The sequence below is a fragment of the Lissotriton vulgaris genome, chromosome 8, assembly GCF_964263255.1.
Source record: "Lissotriton vulgaris chromosome 8, aLisVul1.2, whole genome shotgun sequence".
Classification (NCBI taxonomy): domain Eukaryota; kingdom Metazoa; phylum Chordata; class Amphibia; order Caudata; family Salamandridae; genus Lissotriton; species Lissotriton vulgaris.
In genome coordinates this window covers 1,334,033,606-1,334,054,138 of record NC_141696.1, presented here as the reverse complement: position 1 = coordinate 1,334,054,138, position 20,533 = coordinate 1,334,033,606, and the positions used below count along the sequence as shown (strand labels likewise).

Here is a 20,533-nt window from a genome sequence, read left to right as displayed (position 1 = left end):
ACCTCCATCCCTCCCAATACCCCTCCACGCAGACGGACACACAAACATCAACGCCTGCTTCTAATGGAACTTTCGACAATGCTACAAAAAGGAGCAATCGAAAGGGTTCCGGCATCCTCGAAGGGGAAAGGATTTTACTCCCACTTCTTTCTTGTACAACAAAAAGAAAACAAGTGGAGACCCATCCTGGATCTCCGGGGCCTCAACACCTTCCTACGAAGCCAATCGTTCAGGATGGTGACGATTCAGGAAATCCTGGGCATTCTAGAGAAAGGGGATTTCATGGTGTCACTGGATCTCCAGGATGCATACTACCACATCCCTATCCTCAAAAATCACCGGAAGTTCCTAAGATTCGAGGTGGCGGGCCGTCACTATCAGTTCAAAGTTCTGCCGTTCGGCCTCAAGTCAGCGCCGCGCATATTCACGAAATGCCTTGCGCCTGTGGCGGCCTTCCTGCGCCAACTGGGCCACCAGATCTTCCCCTACTTAGACGACTGGCTGGTGAAAGCACCCTCACAGGGGGACGCGGTCACGTCCTCCAACGCCTGCACCAATCTCTTTCAAAATCTGGGATTGACGCTCAATATCAAGAAATCATGCATGGTTCCCGCAACAAGAATTACCTTCCTAGGGGCCATGTTGGACACAGGCTGCACGAAGGCCTTCCCCTCAAAAGAAAGGGCAGACAAGATCTTATCTCTGGCCACGGCTGTGGCAAAGAAAAAGCACCTGAAAGTTCGGACTTACACCTCCCTCCTAGGGATGATGTCCTCCTGCATACTCCTCATCCCACACTGCAGGCTCAGAATGCGGCCCCTGCAGGAGGCACTCGCGAGCCAATGGACCCAAAGCACTGGCTCATTCGAAGACATCCTTCGGATCACACCGAAGATTTCAAAAGCTCTACAATGGTGGACACATCGCCACAATCTGACAGTGGGCTTGCCGTTTCTCCTCCCAGCATCACCTCTGGTGATAACAACCGACGCCTCCCTAGAGGGATGGGGCGCGGTGCTCCAGGACCTGCGGATCAGCGGCAAATGGGACTCTCAAGAGCAATTGCTCCATATCAACCTCTTGGAACTGAGAGCAGTGTTTCTGGCTCTACAAGCCTTCCAACCACGCATCCGGAAATCCCCAGTGCTCGTCAGGACGGACAACACCACGACGATGCACTATCTGAACAAGCAAGGGGGAACGCGTTCACTCTCGCTCTCACGCGAATCACAGACGATCTGGAACTGGCTGGTGCTACACGACATCCAACTCAAAGCGGAATATGTTCCGGGAAGGGACAATACCATCGCAGACGCCCTGAGCAGGCAGAAGTCCCTCTCCCACGAGTGGGAACTATCGGACAGCGCCCTCACTCACGTCTTCTCTCTTTGGGGAGTCCCAAACATCGACCTCTTTGCCACCAAGAGGAACGCCAAATGCCCGTGTTACGCAAGTTGGCATCCCCAACCAGGATCACTAGGAAATGCGTTCTCCATCGGATGGTACAGCGTCTTTGCATACGCCTTTCCTCCGTTCCCGATGATTCCACGGCTCCTCAGGAAGATGAAAGCGGAGCCATGCACCCTGATCCTGATTGCCCCGTCCTGGCCGAGGCAACACTGGTTCTCGGATCTGCTTCGACTATCCATCAAATCACCGATCCGCCTGAACCAACACCCAGCCCTACTGACGATGTCCGACGGGCAAGTGCAACACCCGAACCTCCAATCGCTCAAATTATCAGCCTGGCTCCTGAGCACAGAGAGTTCGGTGGCCTGAATATCCCGCAAGACTGCAAGGATGTGCTAGCCAAAGCAAGAGCAGACAGTACGAACAAGACCTACTGTCTCAAATGGAAGAGGTTCTGCATATGGTGCTCAGTACAGGGCTTACGGCCACTCTCCATCACACCAGAACAAATATTACCATACCTCCTGCATTTGGCCCAGTCGGGACTGGCGCATGCGTCCATCAAAGTCCACCTGGCAGCGATCTCGAGATTCACCAGAACGGTCACAGGACCTTCTCTGTGGTCTAGTCGGCTAGTCAAGCAATTCCTCAAAGGACTATACAGATCCTTCCCGAGACCTCGGAAGGTACCTCCCACATGGCAGCTTAACCTGGTACTCAACCAGCTTATGCGTCACCCGTTTGAACCCATCCACAGGGCATCGCTTCAACACCTCTCAGGGAAAACAGCGCTCTTGCTCGCTCTAACTTCGGCCAGAAGGGTTAGCGAGCTGCAAGCCTTGTCCATTCAAGAACCATACCTGCAATTCAGAAATGATAGGGTGATACTGCGACCAAACCCTAAGTTCATTCCAAAGGTACCGTCGGACTTCCATCTCAACGAACCATTGGTCCTTAGGTCATTCTTCGCCAACCCTTCCACAGCAGCGGAAAGGTCGCTGCACTCTTTGGACCTTATGAGGTGCCTGAAATTCTACCTGGAGAAGACTAAGGATCTCAGGAAATCCTCACAGCTGTTTGTGGCATACAGCAGGCCAAGAATGGGCCTACCCCTCACGAAGCAAAGCATATCCAGATGGATCTCCTCGGCGATTTCCTTCTGCCACGAAAAGGCCGGCCGGCCTTTGAATGACCGTGTTCTAGCTCACTCAACCAGAGCGATGTCTACATCGGCAGCACTGTTTGCTGGGGTACCGATCCTGGACATCTGCAGAGCGGCGACTTGGAAGTCACCGCACACTTTCTCCAGACACTACTGCCTGGATATCGAACTCCAGAAGGACGCGGCAGTGGGCCAGGCAGTGCTTCGCCATCTCTTTCAGTAAGGTGAGCCTTCCTACATCCCGCCTTCCAGGTATGCACATTATTGCTCTGATGAGATTATGTCTAAGCTGTCTCTTTATTGTATGATATTATATGCATTATCTACTATGACGGCAGAGCAACTCTGTTTTACAAATGTGCTACTGTGATTGCTAGCTACTCTGATTCAGGCATGTGAATCTATGAAAGACACCCCTAATACTGGATAAGAAATGCGTTACTTACCTGTAACAGCAGTTATCCAGTATTGGTGTCTTTCATAGATTCACATGCAACCCTCCCGCCTCCCCTGGAAGGACTCACTTCCCTCTCGGAACTATACTACGCCAAACCTAGCTGGGTGCGTACGAAAATCTGAGGGACTGAGGCTCCTCCCAGGAAGGTTCTAGAGGGAGGTCGGAGCTGATTGGCTGACTATGTCAGTTTGGTCCTTTTTACATAAGGACAAGGAATGGCTACTAAGGGGAGACCCTTGGACCCTTTCTCTCCATGTATGTCTATGGACATTACTTTTTTATTTACCGGAGGCTCCCGTCTCGACGACGGGGAATGATTCAGGCATGTGAATCTATGAAAGACACCAATACTGGATAACTGCTGTTACAGGTAAGTAACGCATTTCTTTTTTAGGTATTTCACCTTCAGGTATCTACATATAAAATAATGACAAAGTGTAAATGAAATATAAATAAAATAAGTTATTGCTTAGTGGGAAATGCACTGTATTACATTGTGAAACATCTATTAGCTAATGCACTGCAGAGGTCTATGTGTAACCAGAGACCCACAGAATTCAATCTTGATTGGTGCAGTGGAGAATAGTGATGTGTATTTTTAGTGCTACAAAATCACAGTCTGTGACAGAAAGCACTGTGAATATGCAAGTCAATTTTTTATACTTGCATTACACACAGGGTAAGATACAATGCTGTAAAACTTGTGAATAGTTTTGCAATACAATGGTGCTTTTAAAATGTAGGTTTTTATAATACCAGACCATATGTAATGCAGTTTTCTTTTTTTTTTACATAACTGCCCCTTCAACACCTCCTTAGGGGCTCAAAGGGCTGTGTAAATGCAGTTAAAATTAAAAGAGAGAACTTCCCAGCCCAGTAGTTAACTCTTTCCACTTCAACAAAAAAAAACACACACATCTTTCGCCTTCAGAAAGAGACAGAACTGCTCCCAAGCATCCTTTACACTTGCAGATTACCAGCGCATTTGCCTTTCATTGAGGCAAACAGCTGATAACGATCTCAATCAGCCGTCCCAGGAGGGCAGATGGCTGTCTTTTCACAGAGACAAGTGAAGCTGGGGAATCTGCGACCCCCTTCCTAGGGCTCCAGGACCTCCCAGGGGGTCGCGCCCCACAGTTTGAAGACCTCTGCTTTAGGGTGACTACACCCTTTGTATGTCCCCTTCCCTTTGGGGAGGGGGCATACCCTAATCATATTGGCTACAATCCTTCCATCCAACATGGAGACTTCTCTAAGGAGGGATTCACTTCAGCGTGGTGCACCTTACGGGTGGTCCTGGCTGAGGGGACACGCCTCTCCTGCTCACTAATTTTACCACCAACCATGCCACCAATAGTGGGACTTGGTCGGGGGCGGGCATCTTCACTAGCTGTAGAGGCCCTGGCTAGCATAACAAAGGGCAGGAAGTCTTTGAGGCTCACCGCCGTGTATGCTGTTCCTTGTTCCTGCTTGGGGGGTAGGTGGCATGCCCCTCCACCCAGAGCAGGCTTTGTTTCCAACCCATGAGAGCACAAGGCTCCTAATTCAGGGGGTCAGAATCATGTCTGACAGTATCAGGCTGGTGCAGACCAGTCAGCTACACACTAGTGGTTGGATAGGTTTTCAGGGGCACCTCTGAGGTACCCTCTGGGTGAATTTTACAATAAATCAAACACTGGCATCAGTGTGGGTTTATTATGCTGGGGAGTTTGATACCAAACATCTTAGCATTTAGTAAAGCCATCATGGGGCTGTGGAGTTTGTTATGTCAAACTCATAGGCCATGTACTCAATATGGCTTCATTGCACTTATAATGTCTGTGAATGTACTTAGACACTATAGGGGCATATTGCTCATGCAGCTATCCCATCACCTGCAGTATAGTGCCTTGGGGCTGCAAGGCCTGCTAAAAGGGTGACTTACCTATGCCACAGGCGGTGTGTTCTAGGCATGGCACACAGGGATGTGTGCCATGTCGACTCTTTAGATTTAGCTGCACCAAGACACACAGTCTACAATGGCAGGGGGTATGTGTTTTGTGAGGGGTCACTGAAGGTGGCACAAAAAAAAACACTTTGACGCCTTGTAAGGGGTAGTAAGTGCTTAATAAATGCAACTACAATACTATATACATACATGCTGCAGCCCTTAGAGACCCTCTCTGGTCACAAGCTATTGGTAACACTGGTACCTTTTAGAAGGGGCTTATATGTGTGCCAGAGGTATGCCAATTGTGGCAATAAAGGTACAGTCTCAAGAAAGAAGACTGGCACTGGGAACCTTATTAGCAAGGATCCATTGCACACTTAGTCAAAATGCATCAAATTCCAGAAAAACGTAGGGGGTAACCATAAAAAAGGAGCTCTTTCCTTTGCAGGGTGCAAGGCTGCGCATCACCCAAGCCGACCTTGTTCAAGTGTCAGTGCAAAGAATAATACCAACAGCAGACCTGACTTAGTAGATGAGGCCCTGTGTTCTGCTCCCTCTCTTATACAATGCAGTGCAGCACATTTAGATGCTGTGCTGTAGTCTGTGAAAAATTATTAAATCTCAAGCCTAATTTTCAGAAAAATGAAAGCAGCAATATCTGAATGTGTCTGAAGAGTCATAAGAAATTAACAACCCTCTTCCTTAACCCAGCTTCTTGTTTGCCAACAAGTATTGGGAAAGTCAGTTGGTCTTGGCTCTATAAAGCTAAGCTTTCATAATGCTTTTTGCTGTTTGGATGGAAGGTGGATGAAAAAAGCACACAAGGAAAAAGGGAAATAATATGTAAATGAAAAAATCACGGGGCGAGACAAAAACAACAGGGAGCAGGAGAGGGGGGACTGAAAGGGACGCACTGGGACGAAACTCATTCACTCTGAATGTTGTGACACCAAAATGCTCCTTGGCAGGGCAAACATATGACCAGGGGGAAAGCAATTGAAGAGTAGACAACTGAGATATATAACAAAGCCATTCATTCATGAGCAAAGGACTCACCCAAAGCTAACTCTATGTATATTTAATGCATTGGAAACAATATGTGTGGCCACTAGACTGCTTTGACCTAAATTTCTAAACACATTGTATTTATAGTAGAAAAGCGGTCTAAAACTGTAATTAAGAACTAACACAAGTCTGCTAAAAATGCTCTTACTTTGAGCATTTCCAAAGCTCAATTACACATAGGTATGTGAAAAACATACATATAGGTATATACAAAGTATAAATGACGTCAAAGATGTTCTCGGTGACTACATTACTCTCTTTTTACGCAGCCAGAAGGCCAGTCCAGTGTGCTGCTTCAACATGCACATGACTGATAACAAACCTCATGCACCATGTTACATTTTTAATGTACCGCATTCAGTTGCCTTTTCTTTCATTTGTCAACCTTGATATCAAATTCATTACTTGTAAATATAAATGATAGCTTTATGGGCAGTAGCTTAAAATATTTTTTATGTTTAATTCCAAATCAGATATATGCATTTGTCAATTAAGTCTGCAATGGTAAACAGTTAAATGACCATACATTTGTTGAATATGCTTAAAACATAGACCTGCTTATTATCAAAAATATTTTACTGTCAGTCAGTCAGTCAGTCAAAATTTCTTTATTCGATTAATTAAAATCATAAAAGAAGAACGAGCAATACACGGTAACATTTCATCATGACACATAGTAGTACATACAGAAGAATTAATACATTTACAAAGTTTTTATAAAATTTATAAAATTTATAAAAAACCCTAAAAACACATTATACAAGAATAAAATTGTACCATAATCTAAAAAATTTTTTTTTTTCATTTGAATATTGAAGGTAATCATTGATCAGAAACAAAGTGCCTGGTGCTAAAGCGATGCTTATTTATACGTGCACCAGCAACCAAAAAACTAGCAACATGAAATGCCACTTTTAAACTGGGTAAAAGTTGCAGAAATAGCATAGCTGGTTTGACTTGAGTAAAACCCATATTGCACAGTATTGGCAGCAAGAATTTTTTTCTGCTCTCTTTGTAATGACCACAGAACAGGATAAAGTGCGTTGTGTCTTGAATAGAAAATTGGTCACAATCACAAGGATCAGCATTTTCAGGTCTAGACCACTTTTTAAAATTACCCAGTATAAAAGGAATTAAATCAAGGCGGAATCTTGTTAGGAGAAAACAATGGTATGGTTTATGTACCGAACAGAGATATGGTTCCATACCTAGGACAGTTATTATCGTACAATGTTTCCTAACCGTATGTTTGTTCAACTCTGTGGCTTCCCTCTCCAGGACATAACGCTCAGTCAAAAGGTTTTTGACTGTCTTTATGTCTTCTAGATTTATCAAATGTGGGGAGGAAAAAAGTTCAGATCGGCCAACTAGAGTTAGCTGCGTCTTGACATATTTTAACCAAGGAATGTTATAAACATTGTCCAAGGCTAAGCAATCTTTAAAAATATGATGGTTTAGAGTGAGCTCCTGATTGAGCCACACTTTCAACCAACCAATAACTGGGGCTGCCTTCAGAGTGTCGGTGATGTAGCCCAAGCCGAGCTCTGTGTGTATTATATATGTAGAAATTGACTGGGGGACAGAGAGCAAAGTTCTCAGAAATTTATTTTCAACTTTTTGAATTTTATCATACTCATGATTAGTGTACCCCCAGATGACAGAGCCGTATTGGGCAACCGATAAGCATTTAGATTTGTAGACCTTTATAATGCTCTCCATGGGGCGAGCACCAAGCTTTTTAGCAAAACCAAGCAGCCCAGCAGCCGCTCTTGCTACTGCGTTGCTTTTGGCCAAAAGCTGGGGGCCCCACTTGCCTTTTTCGTCAAAGATCACGCCCAGGTAGGGAAAAGATGGAACTCTCCTGACCTCCTTCCCTGAGCAAAAGAAAGTTTTAGTCTTTTTTTTCCTGCCTGCGGCTCCTACTATCATTACGTGGGATTTTTCTACGTTAGTTTTCATGTCCAGTGAGGACATGAAATCCCCAAAAGCTGACAGTAGTTTGCTTAGTGCCACTCCAGAACGTGCTAGAAGGACGGCGTCATCCGCGTACAGGAGGACAGGAATCTTTATTTCTCCTGCGCGCGGAATATCCATGTGGGACGCAGCCAAAACTGCCTCAAGACCATTTATATAAAGTGTAAAGAGAAGGGGTGCAAGGATGCATCCCTGCCTAACCCCTCTCCCTGATTCAAAATGACAGGTACATCTCCCTTCTCTGGTCACTCTAACAGACGTCTTGAGGTCTCTATGCAACTCTGCCAAGTATCCCACTAGTGGGGCATCAAAGCCCATGGCCAAAAGGACCCCCCACAGCTTAGCCCTGTTGACCAGGTCAAAAGCTGATGAGAGGTCCATAAAGGCCATGTACAGGGAGCCCCCCTTGGCTGCTACATACTTACTTATGATCAGTTCTAAATTCAGACACTGATCCAGGGTTCCCCTTTTTGCTCTGAAGCCGTATTGTGCATTCGATAAAATGCCCTTTTCTTCTAGGAGCTGGGTCAATCTACCTAAGAGAACTCTTCCCAAAATCTTGACACTTGAGTCGATTAGGGAGATTGGCCTATAACAGGCTGGGTCTGTTCTTTGTCCCTTTTTAAAAATAGGTATTATGGTGGACTTCGACCAGCTAATAGGAAAGACAAAGTCTCTTGTGGCATTAAAAATATTGGTAAGAATTTTGGCGCTTAATTCAGGGGCACTCTTAAAAAAGTCAGCGGGGACCCCGTCAGGGCCTGGAGCCTTTTTAGAATGTGTGTCGCTGATAGCTTTTTTTACCTCTTCTATGGTAAAAGGAGAAATGGGAGGGACTGCTTGTGTGGATGGTAATCCACGGCCTGAGGTATTATCAGGACAGCTGTAAATATTGCTGAAGTGTGTGACCCATTGGTCATCCGGAATGGTGCAATCTGCTCTCTGCTTAACTGGATCCACAAAAAAGGGATGATTTATTATCGCCCAAAATTTTGAGCTGTCTCTCTGGATTTCGGGCGAGAGCAAATCGTTCCAGGCCTCAGTTTTGATCTCTGATTTTCTCTTTCTGATGGCGTCGTTGTAGTTTTTCCTTAACAGCGCTATCTGTACTTTATCTCTTGGCTCCGCTTTTAAAGCCTTTAGGAGAATTGAGTGGGCCTTTGAACAATCTGTATTAAACCATTTTTTACCTTTAAATATCCGGCCCTTATTCCTTACAGTCAGATCCAGGTCAATCTGGTTGCAGATAATATTGAAGGCCTCTATCAAGATAGGAGAAGAGTTGTTTTTCTCTAGGCAGATTGCGACCTCACCCTCAACTTTGGACAGGGTATCCTGTATAAAAGTGATCGGGGTAACTTGATCCCACTTCAGCCTACGGTTCTGATCTCCCAGAACTAAATTAGTCGCGCATAAGGCTGCAGCTTCTCTCTTTCCAAGAACTCCCTGGGATAAAATCTCTAAAATTACTGGGTTGTGATCACTAAAGACTGAGGTTTCTACCTTATAGGTTGAGACCTCAGACAAAATACTGGGTGACAAAAAAATATAATCTACTATTGTGCCTGAGTTGTTACCCACAAATGTCGGTAACCTCAAGTCTCTATTACTACTAGAAAATTCATAAAGGTTAAAAGTTGCTAAAAGTGATTCCAGTGCCTCCCCACGCGATGAGTGTTCAAAGTGCGGAATACAGAGATAAGGGGGAAAATCTTCATATTCCTCACGGCAATCCCTGTCGAATGGGTGGATATTGTAGTCTCCCATGAGAATCACGTCATAGCCGTGGGCACTATTTTCGCTGTGGGTAGACAAGAAATCCTCTAAGGTTTCCAAGTGCTTGTTGAGCAGTTGACTGACAGGAGAATTATAAAAATTAACTAATAAGATAGGCTGTGAGTTAGAAGTAGTTAATTCAACTGCTAGTATATTTGTTGAGTTAAAGTTAATTCGTCTTGGCTTTCCCTGAACGTTTAAGGAAATATATATAGCCAAACCTCCCTTTGCCCTTCCAGAGGTGCTAGAAACAGCGGGTACAGAGAACTGGGAAAAGCCGTCTAGAGCAAGTCCGTCGGACGTCTCCCAAGTCTCCTGGAATGCAAGAATGTCGTGAGAACTAACCATTTCCAGCCAGTTCTTATTACCAATTTTTGAGTTAATACCAGCGATGTTCCAGCTCAGGATACTACACACCCTGTTATTTTTATTTTTTAGATCTAAATATACAGGGGCGGGAAAAGAAACAGGTAAAAAATCCTCATTGTTAGTATCTTCTATAGGAGCGAGTCAATCGTTCTGGTCCATGAAGGACAATGGGGCATAGCGGTTAAATAACTGGAGAGGTTCGACAAAAGAATTTTGCCGTGAAAGAAAGGGATATTGAGCTACAGAATTATGCCTTATATCCTGCCCTTGTCTGGGGTTGGAATCCCAGGGTCTATCCCACCCCAACGCTGGAGTCCTTGGGTACGTGACATTTTGTTGCTCCCCATAAAAAAACTTCAAGGTAAGAGGAACAACGGTGCCTTTTCTGCGTTGGGGGGGAAATAGATTGGCCAGGATGTTTGGGAGAGCATCTTGGTTCGAGAGGGTCACTGCCACACAGTCCCCCTTAAACTTTTTCGGGCGGTTTCCCAGCCAAGGGACCCTGGTCGCAGATGTAATGACATTTGCCAGATGATGTTTCCCCCCTGGGGCTAACCGCATATTGTTGGTTAACCAGTGCAGAGCCTTACTAGTAAGGGAGGTAGGGCTTTCGACTGTTCCCCCTTCCAGAGGGGGTACGTTTGCAAGCACCAGAACCACAGGGGTGGCCTCAACTAAAAATTGGTGAGGAACCGTTGTTTGGGTAGTTGCTGGGGGTGGTCCAGCGGAGGGGAGAACATCTGTTGGGATGGTAACCAAAAGAGGGCCCTCAGAGATGGTAGACAGAGGTATTAATGGCTGGGGCAGTGGAATGTCAACAGGTAACTGAGTCCCTTCATTATCACGAAAGACTTCATTAATCACATCTCCCCCTGTGTTGTTGGGCATGATAGTGACTATCTTGGTGATATTTTCCACCCCATCTATTACCTTAGTGCTTAAGCCACCCAACCTCTTGACCTCTGCATGCAGTTTGTCTAATTTGGAAATTAAGGGTTTAACAATGGCATTGATTTTATGCTCAAGAAAGTCAGAGATCCTTTCGAAAAAAGCATCCTCAAAAATATGACACTGATTATCCTCCATGACGTTTGCTTGTTTAGTCTTTGGGGTAGTAACCCTTTTCTTTCTTGCCCCTATACGCGGGCCACTCAGCTTTAGGGGAATCTTTGTGCATAAGCGTCTTGGTCTTGTTGCATGCCCTTTTGGTGTCATCTCCTTGGGTGCAGCTTGTGCATGTGTCTCTTGATCAGAGTCAGTGTCAATATCAATACCACCCTCAGCCTGTATGTTAGAAGTCTCAATAGCCGTATCTGCATTATCTGGTGCACTGCTTACATCCAGGAGAATGGGGCCGCTAATTACATTCTCCTGGCTAGTTTCTTGCAAAATAGTGTCATCAATCATAGTGGAAGCAGTAGGTGACAAACAGCGAAGGTCTGGGGATTGGCTTAATCCAAGAGAGTCTCTCCTTTGCATATTAATTTTCCTGACTGTCTGGACGAGAAAATTGTCAAGGGTCTTCTGTGGGGCTTCCTTCGTTTTCACAGGCATACTTTTCAATATACTCACAGCCAACGTTTAGAACTTTAAGTACTTAGTATATAGTTGACACAACAATATGGCTTACTTGAGTTACGTCCTGTAGAGTTTATGGCCCAGCCCTGCCTCCTCGTGCCGCTGAGGGCCGTAGAGGGCCCGCCCTTTGCCCGGGCTTCGCCCCGGTCGTCCCGCGAAGCTGGTCCTGCGGCGCTTTTGTGCGCCTCCCCTGGCGCCCTCGCGGTGTCACAGCGTGCGCCGCCGCGTAGGCTGCCGGGATTCGTAGTCCCGGAGCGGCGGCGCTTTCAGACTTCAGGGAAGGTGACTCTCGGCGGTGGCGGCGTGGACTGTAACGCCTGGCAAGCTGTGGCGTGTTGCGGCGGCTTTCAGGTAAGTTTGTTTGTTACTGCTTTATGTTCACATACATCAAGTAGCAGTACATGTACTTTTATGTAGATATGAATACACACATTGTATGCATACATTTACTTTTGTCCACATAACAAAGACTGTAGTTCAGCTTTGATTGTAACATAAGTTGCTTTCTTTTTTCATGATGGATTTTTGAGGTGTGATACTACGTCCTCAGATGCCACTTCCTGTGACATCCCTGCTTGGCACATCATTGCGAATGGAATATGTAAAATAGCACCCCCACTTGTATTCAGTGTCTCTACCCTGATCTTGCGGTCTGTTCTTTAACGGTAAGGGGTCCCTTGTGGCGAATGCGGTGGTTTAAATGAGACTCTTTTAACGTCTTGTGATGTAAAACCATACCTACTGAAACATACAAAAGTGTGTGTCCTGTTTGGGTGCTACACGTGAAGTCTCATATACAAATAGAAATTCTGGAATACTGAACAGGAAATCAGAAATAATGCAGCTCTGCATTTCAGCATTACACCAAGAGTGGGGGCTGATAATTATTGAAATGTAGTACTCTGAGCTTAAACACTTGTCAACAAACTAAAACTACAGGTGCCAAACCACCCTACAAAAGGTCAATGCTGTGCCTACAATTATGGGAGGCCTGTGGATGTGTTATATAAACTGAAACAACACACCCAACACCCGTAGACATCCAATAAGCACAGGAAGTGCCCCTAAATGAATACAGGTGACATTTTGGCAATAAAAAGCACTTGAGCACTTGGCCTCACTGCAAGCGCTGAAATGTCGAAAGGAGGAGGATCCTTCTTGTGAATGTAAACAAACCATGAGCAGACCTTCACGGGCAGCAGTACTGGAGTAAACATCAACAATGTAGCATTAAGCAAAGAAGGGGTTTGCATGATTAATTATGTGCAAGGTTCTGATGCCGTGAGACTAACACAGAGGTCAATGGTAAAACAATGACATAAATCTCCAACAAGTGTCGCAGCGACAATAGCAACGTCTGTATCCTGTGAAAGGAGTTGAACAAGCAATGATTTATGACACAAAGTTATAACACCATTTAGTTTCCCGTCACCCAGTGAGAAGAAAACATTACCAACCCATTTTGTCTTAAGCTTTAAGGATTCAGTATCTGTGAGATGTGTTTCTTGCCATAAAACGATATGAGCATCAATTTCAGATAAGTATAATAATACTCGCTGCCTCTTAATAGGGGAATTCAAGCCTTTAACATTCCATGTGATAACTTTTAAAAGATTTATAAAATATCAATAAAAAGAGCATGATATAATAGAAAAGCCATAATGTAAGCAAAGTTCAGAAAAATATATGATGCCAATGAACAAGTAGAAACAATAAAACTCAATAGAATAGAAAGAAGGGAGAAGGAAAAAAGAAAGAGATATCATAGGTAAAGAAGGATATGGCAATTATAGGGAGTAGAGAAAGACAAAGAAGAAGAAATAAAACTATGTGCATATACAAAGAAAAGCATTACAAGGGGGAGGAATAACATACCTACAAAAACTCCTAGACAAATGAAAGGTGGGGGAGGATGAGGCCACATGGAAGGATGGCAGATCAGACTCAATGAGGAAAGTCTGGAAGGCTGCAGAACAAACAACAGGTACAAAAAATGGATCACATGACAAAAAGGCAAAACCTGTAAGGAGAGAAAAAGAGGTTAATGTCGAACAACAAATCTTAATATGAACAACATCAGCAATAGCTAAACATGCGGGACTTATTAAGTTAGTGCACACATTTTAAACCTGAAAAGCAACTGAGCAAATTACTTAATGCTCCAAGAAGAAGTGTCCATAGTCTCTGCATCACAAGAGTTGAGAAAGGTTTTCAGCCTCATAGGGTCTTCGGAAGTAGTGGTGTTCTTATTGAAGGTCATTTGAAAAAGACAACGGTAGAAAAGGCTAAAACGGGCACCAATAGAACAAAGGCGTGGTCTTTGAGCAAAGAATTCTTTACGCCTGTCAGCAGTAGACTTTGCATAGTACTGTGCAATAAATAATGCATTGGCTGACCATGAAATGCTTTTGATGGATCTAGCAGCCGCCAGGACCCTGAGCAAACCTGCGTAGTCTAAAAAGTACCAAATAACTCCTCTTGGTTTTCTCATTGGAGGAATAAGAAGCAGATGGAGTGCCCAGTTTGTGGGCACGTTGAATGTTGAGAGGAGTATCTTCTGATAAGTTAACAAGTTTTGGAAGGAAAGATGTGAAGAAGGCGATGGGGTCTGATCCTTCGGAGCCCTCTGGCAGACCATAAATGCGAAGATTATTTCGCCTGATTCTATTTTTGAGGTTTTCGACCTGTTTCTGAAGCAATGACACTTTAGAATGAAGAGCTTCTACATTAGATTTAGAAGATCCCAAAGATTGAATATTCTGTTCTGCCATAGTAAGCCTTTTTTCCACTTGTGACCAGCTGTCTGTTAGAGCTTGTATTTTAGAGTTTGTTTCCTCAAAAAAAGGGAGAAGAGCCCTTATTTCTTCCAATAGAAGATCCATGGATACTGGTGACGGTTGTCTAGGAGGAGAAGAGGAATTTTTCTTCAATCTTTTGCTGGGTGTCTTGTTCGCAGCAGAAGGTATACCGAAAACTGATGAGGAAGCACCTTTAGGCGATAAGCTTGTTGAGTCTTCCATTAGCAAGCACTTTAGACGAGAACTTGAACTTGTGAAAAACTTGAGGGCAGCAAATGATAGAAGAAATTACTTTGAATGTGCACCCAGACAAAGAGAGCCAAGGTGAAAATATTGGTGCAAAAATACTTTGTAGCCGATTTAAGCATGAAGAAGCTGGGATAGCGTGTCAAAGTGTTGTCAACCAACACATGATGTTAAAGAGGAGCAGCCATTGACCCAGAAAACAGATATGTCATAAGGAGGAGTGAAAAAATAAGTTACTTTGAGCTGAGCACAATCTTTGGAAGGCACAAGAAAAATTATTTCCTCAGAAAAAAAATTGTAGAGGCACAGGTATGCCCAGAACATGCTGTTAGTGCTTAATATATGGCATGTAAGGGGTTATTTTGCCTATGTGAGACATGCCCTGAAGATAATGCTGACAGGAGGCTACATGCGTCATTAAGAATACTTAATAATGAAGGAGCAGAGCATAACAAGGAGAAGAGCAGGGGTAAATAAGCCTGCAATAAACCGCTTTTCACCTAAAGGCATATTATAACCTTGGTAGACAGATGCCGTGTCATTCGTGACAGCCGTTTGATGAGGAGAATTCCATTGATTCCTAAGATGGCGGGCGTCACATTGACGGAGCCGCTTAATAATGAGCGAGGTGAAGATGAGCATTGCGCGCAGCCGAACGAGAAAACACACACTTCTGGGCACGCACCAACACAAGCGAATCCTGTGCTACCAAAACGAAGCACCTATAATGTCATTAGTAGGTTGTTTGAGCTGTCACACCAGCCTTCGACCCGTGAGAGTCAAGGGATCGCCGCCATTTTCCATGGGTGCTAGCCAAACCCCCATCACCCATCAATTATAAACCAGATTATTTGCTAACAATAACGCTTGTTTCCATCAATGGTTGGAAAGATGTGTTTTTGTGACCATGTTTGCCTGTCAACAGGATTCTAAACTTTTCAAAAATATGGACACTTTGACTCCTGAATTATACTTAGTCCACTTGTCTCTTCACGTAAGTAAGCTTATTGACAAACAGTGTGTTGTGAAATTCTTTATCACATTGTTGTCCCATTCTTGTAACTTCGTTCTGAACATTCCAATGGCATTTTAAGTTCAACTGAAAATAGACATATACTCAGTACTTAATTTGTACCGGTGTTTGACAGTGCTTGACACCAGCACCTTTCTGTGAACACCAGCACTTATTTATCCCCCACATGTTAACGCTATATGCCTTTTTATGCGTTATTCCTCAGTGGCAGTTTAGTTTATTTTTTTTAACTAGCAGATAGTTACTGCTGTCACTCACATTTGTCAGCTGTGGCTGGAACTGGGAAGCCAGCTGCAATGGACTCCCAAGAATTATAATGGGACCTGGCACTATGTTATATACTAATTAAGCACTTGATATACACATCGTCTACCTTGTCCAGGAGGTACAGCAAAGGGTGTCAAGGCATGAATGTGTAGAAGCGTAAATTGAAAAGTGCAAATCATGTGTTTCTATCAGTTGCCAGCACCAGCTCAAAAGCAGGATATATTACTGGTTAGTTATTTATGATTCCATACAATAAGAGTATGGGAAGCAGGCAGCCAGGAATGTATCGATTTTCAGTAAGCTGCAGAAGAGCTTTCTGGCTACGGGCTCCTGTCCTGTGCAAAGGATTAATGTGGTGGTACTAGAAACTCCCACAAGTGTCATTAAGCTTTGCACTTTTTTAAAAGTACTCATTATGTGATGTTTGCATTTTGTTGTGACAGCACGTGCACAATTAACTCGTTTTAATGCAAATAGTTGAACCCCAACAGCTGCATGGCCACCTATTTATCACCAATACCCCATTATTGTAGCCTTCGCCATGTTTCCTTGATTACAGATCATCTATTTGGTAAAAGTAAGCAGTTTTGTTCTTTATTTATTTTTCCTTTTGTTCCTTTTGTTCTTTTGTTTTAGGTGATGTACGACCCTATGATCAGAATGTCATGAATCCATACATTTTGCAATCATCTCGCCCTAATTTATCTCATCTTACTATAGATGGTGGAAGTTTAATAAACAGTCCTAAATCTGTTTTCAGGATGAATGGCTTTTTCAATACTCCCTCTAGTGGTAAGCTTCTTGTGGAAAGATGAATTGAAATGTAGTGTATTGTGCTCCTTACGAAATTGTTTGCTGGTTAGAAGCTGTAAAATAGTTTCTGCAAATAACAAAATCTCTCCATAAAGAAGAAGAATGAGCCAATACATCTCGGCTCTAAAACACAGAGCTATTAGCTTTGCCTATGTTTTTTTTCCCAATCACATACATGCACAAACATCAAGACACATGCATACCAGGCTGGCAAGCTTGCAATGGGTTTTCTTTTTAAAAATCCCATTCCAAGATGGCCGTTGATGTGCATGCATACATTGTGAGGTGTAGTCAAGCATGCATCAAGATAAGTGCATGTACGCGTTCATCATGACACAGACAATCATTTCTAACTTATAGTTTTAACATAGTGGATGACCATGTTAGAATGGTACATTAAAGTGTAAAAATAAGGTGAAAACATGTGTATGTCAAGCTCAAAAAGGGAAATAAGCGGCCCAGCAGTACATTGCTGTTTCTCTGCTTTCATTAAAAAAATATACATATATCAAAACTATAAAGAAATTGAACACTGTGAACGGGAACAGGGATCAGTTCAGTTTGTGGGATTTAAAAAGAGAGTATGCAGGGGAAGAGAGCTAGAAACACATATACTCCCATGGAGTACTGAATCTACAATAAAAAAAATAGTCCTTAATCCGCCCTCTCCCCAAAGTATGCAGTGGAAGGATACAGCTCGTTCAGTGACAATAATGTCACACCAAAATGCTCTTGGGTGGGACAAACAATCGTGAGCGGGCAACCGAGACAATACGCCCATGCAATGATGCGCAAGGAGCTGACCCAAAGCCCACTCGAGGTATATGTTGTGTATTGTTAAAATAAAGGTTTGGCCAACAGACATCTGCAGTTTCCTGTGGTCTAGACTAAAAATGATGGTTAACATTAAGAGAAACACTTGTGTGCAATAACCTCCGATCCCAGAGAAATAATGATATGTATATTATAGTAAATGCACTAGTTTTTTGTATCTTTGTACAAACAATAGCTTCTCTCTAACTTTTGATGTTCACTCGTCCAGTCGCTAATATTTCCTTCTTGACTTCTCAATACTACATTGTCATGCTCTTATCATATTCACTGTGTATTTAAATGTTTATGTAAAGTATATTTTCCTTTCTCTTTTAGTGGGAGTCTCAAAAGTGTTTGTTTGAAATGACGAGTTGTTATTCCTATAAATGATGGCATGAACACGATGCTTGGGTGCTTTGCCTGTAACATTAATAGGCCGGTTTTAGGGAATGATTTGCCTACCAGAGAGAAAGTATCCCTGCCCTAAATAGGCTGTACTCTTACTGTCGTAACAGTAACAGGATTGTACAGTATATGTAATTCTTAAATCTCACTTCGCAGAAACAATTACCAAAGTGAACAACCACCAGCACCACTCCTGAGCTGCCCCAACTTACCTCCCTTAGATCGGATTTAAGAAAACAAGCTCATCATAATGACACACTATTTCCTTCCAACATTATCCCCTGACTATGTACTCTCTTTAAATCTATTATACTGCCAACCCTACCTGTTAACATTAATAGTCTTTTATTAAATATGAATCAACACCACCAATATGTTTTTGCAACACTGTCACTGTGGATATAAGCAAAGCAGTCTAGGCAGGTTAAAGGGTCATTTAGGGAACACTGTAAAATCCTTAATGATTATTAGAACATTGGAACCTCCATTGAAGAAAATTAGGTGGCTCAGGGGTCGTAATGGCTGATATAAACCTTCTGCTCCAACATTTCACGGTTTGTTTTTCCCTTCTGCTCTTTTTCATTTTCAATATTCTACTTTTATTAAACGGAATGTTCTTATAGTGTTATACCCCCTCTTCTTCTAGCTGTACAAGTTGTTTAAGACCCTCTCCCTCGTAATAGGCACTCCCATGCAGCTCGGGCCTGTAACTTGGCTTCGGGTCTTTAACAGCCGGTATAGCCCACGGCAGTGTGTTATAAGGCTATATTAGTTGCTTTGAGTTATAGTAGAGGAGCGGACCATTTAAACACAAAAGCCATCCCGATACATAACTTTCTGTTATTGATGATATCACAAATCAATTGATATAATTGATAACAGCACTGAAAATGCTCAATATCCTCCACAAAGGCCCTGCACCCCTGCCTCTGCCTTACACAGAGCTAGGATTTGCCGTTTGGTGTGCCCAGAAAGCTCTGAATGGGAGACATGACCTTCAGCCATGCACTGTGCTCGGGACCCTTACCTTAACGGCCCACTAGGTGTCCACTAAAACCATGCTCAGAGGGCAGAGTCTTGCTTCAGTAACCAGACCAGGAACCGCCTGTACTGGTAAGTGTGGTGGGGCGGTAGGGCAGGGTGGGGGGGATTTCAACAGACGACGATGAGGAAAAATTAATGATGTTGAATCCCCACCCCCCAACCCAGCACCACCGCCCCAACGCTCTTACCTGCCTGGTCAGTTCCTGCTATCCACCCCTCCTGCCTCACACTAGCACTGTAGGTGGAAGGTCTGATCTTTAAATGCAGTTGTACTGAAGGATTCTAGCAATAATGATCCTCTTAGCCATTATTTGCTCGAAGATGACTGCAGTACTGCTTTCAACATACACATGTCCTTGCCTTTAGTGCATTTAGAAACAAAGCCTGTGTTTACCCTTTTAGCATAAAGTGGATAAGAACAATTTTATGCACTTTCACTGATGTTATTCATTATTTCAATAGTGTTTTCATAAGTGACGTAACCAGTCACGGAGCTGATGATGTCATTTTAGACGTCATCTGTGATATCATGTGAAATGTCATGTCATGACTACTACTCTGGGAGAGTCCTGATTGTGTGCACAACTGGCATTTTTTCTGATTTTGTATCATAACTTCTCTTAAAATGAAACTGTTAAGGCTAACTTATATGTTGCTTTTATAATGGACACAATGTGAGCAAACAAATTCTTCCCCTTCAACAAAGTACTTTCAGCAAACGTCTTGCTTTTGTATTTCCTATACATTGGTGCCTGCCTCCAAAACCCACTGGGCACTGGTCACATGGTGTAGGCATACCCTGACCTAAGCTGGTTTGCCTTCTGTGATTACCCAGTGACTCTGGGCTCAGGGTGTAGCCTAAGACTATGAACTGTACCCTTTCCACATCTACCTAACGCACAAGGCTTAGCCTTCTGTCACAATCACTTGGCTCGAAGTGCCTGGTGTGACCAAAGACAATGTGCTGTGCCCAGTCTTAAAAGTTTCAGATCCTGCTGTGAAAAACACCGTAACTGCAATTGTTTTGCGACTGCATTTGCCATCGCAAAACAATCGTACATAACAGCGCGACTCGCTATTAGGAAGGGACGTCCTTAGCATGCCCCCAGTAGTGACCCACAAACCCTATTTTGTGAGTCAGTAATAGGTTACTGACTCTCAAAATAGGGTTTGTACGGGAAACATCCGTTACAACGCGGATGTTTCAACGCGGTGCTGTTACGACGCGTCCGTAACAACGCAAGTCGTTACCACGACTTGCGCTGGAGGGCGCTAGAAGATTAAAAATAGTAAATTTACTATTCCAACACCTTCCCTAGTGTCCACGGGGACTGGCGTTAGAATAGTAAATTATACTATTCGATATCCGCGCCCCCAAAGCAAGTCGTGGTAA

At 43.6% G+C, this 20,533-nt stretch overlaps 1 protein-coding gene across 2 annotated transcripts in view; it reads left to right on the top strand.

Annotated features, from left to right (window-relative positions):
• Positions 1-20,533, top strand: part of CEP126 (centrosomal protein 126) — a 343,370-nt gene that overhangs the window by 252,804 nt on the left and 70,033 nt on the right. The window contains exon 7 of one of the 2 annotated variants that reach the window (XM_086935283.1): positions 16,702-16,857. The exons of the other annotated variant lie outside the window; for it this stretch is intronic. Coding sequence (XP_086791409.1) covers positions 16,702-16,857 — 156 coding nt within the window. The remainder of the gene's footprint in view (positions 1-16,701; positions 16,858-20,533) is intronic. 2 annotated transcript variants of the gene reach the window in all.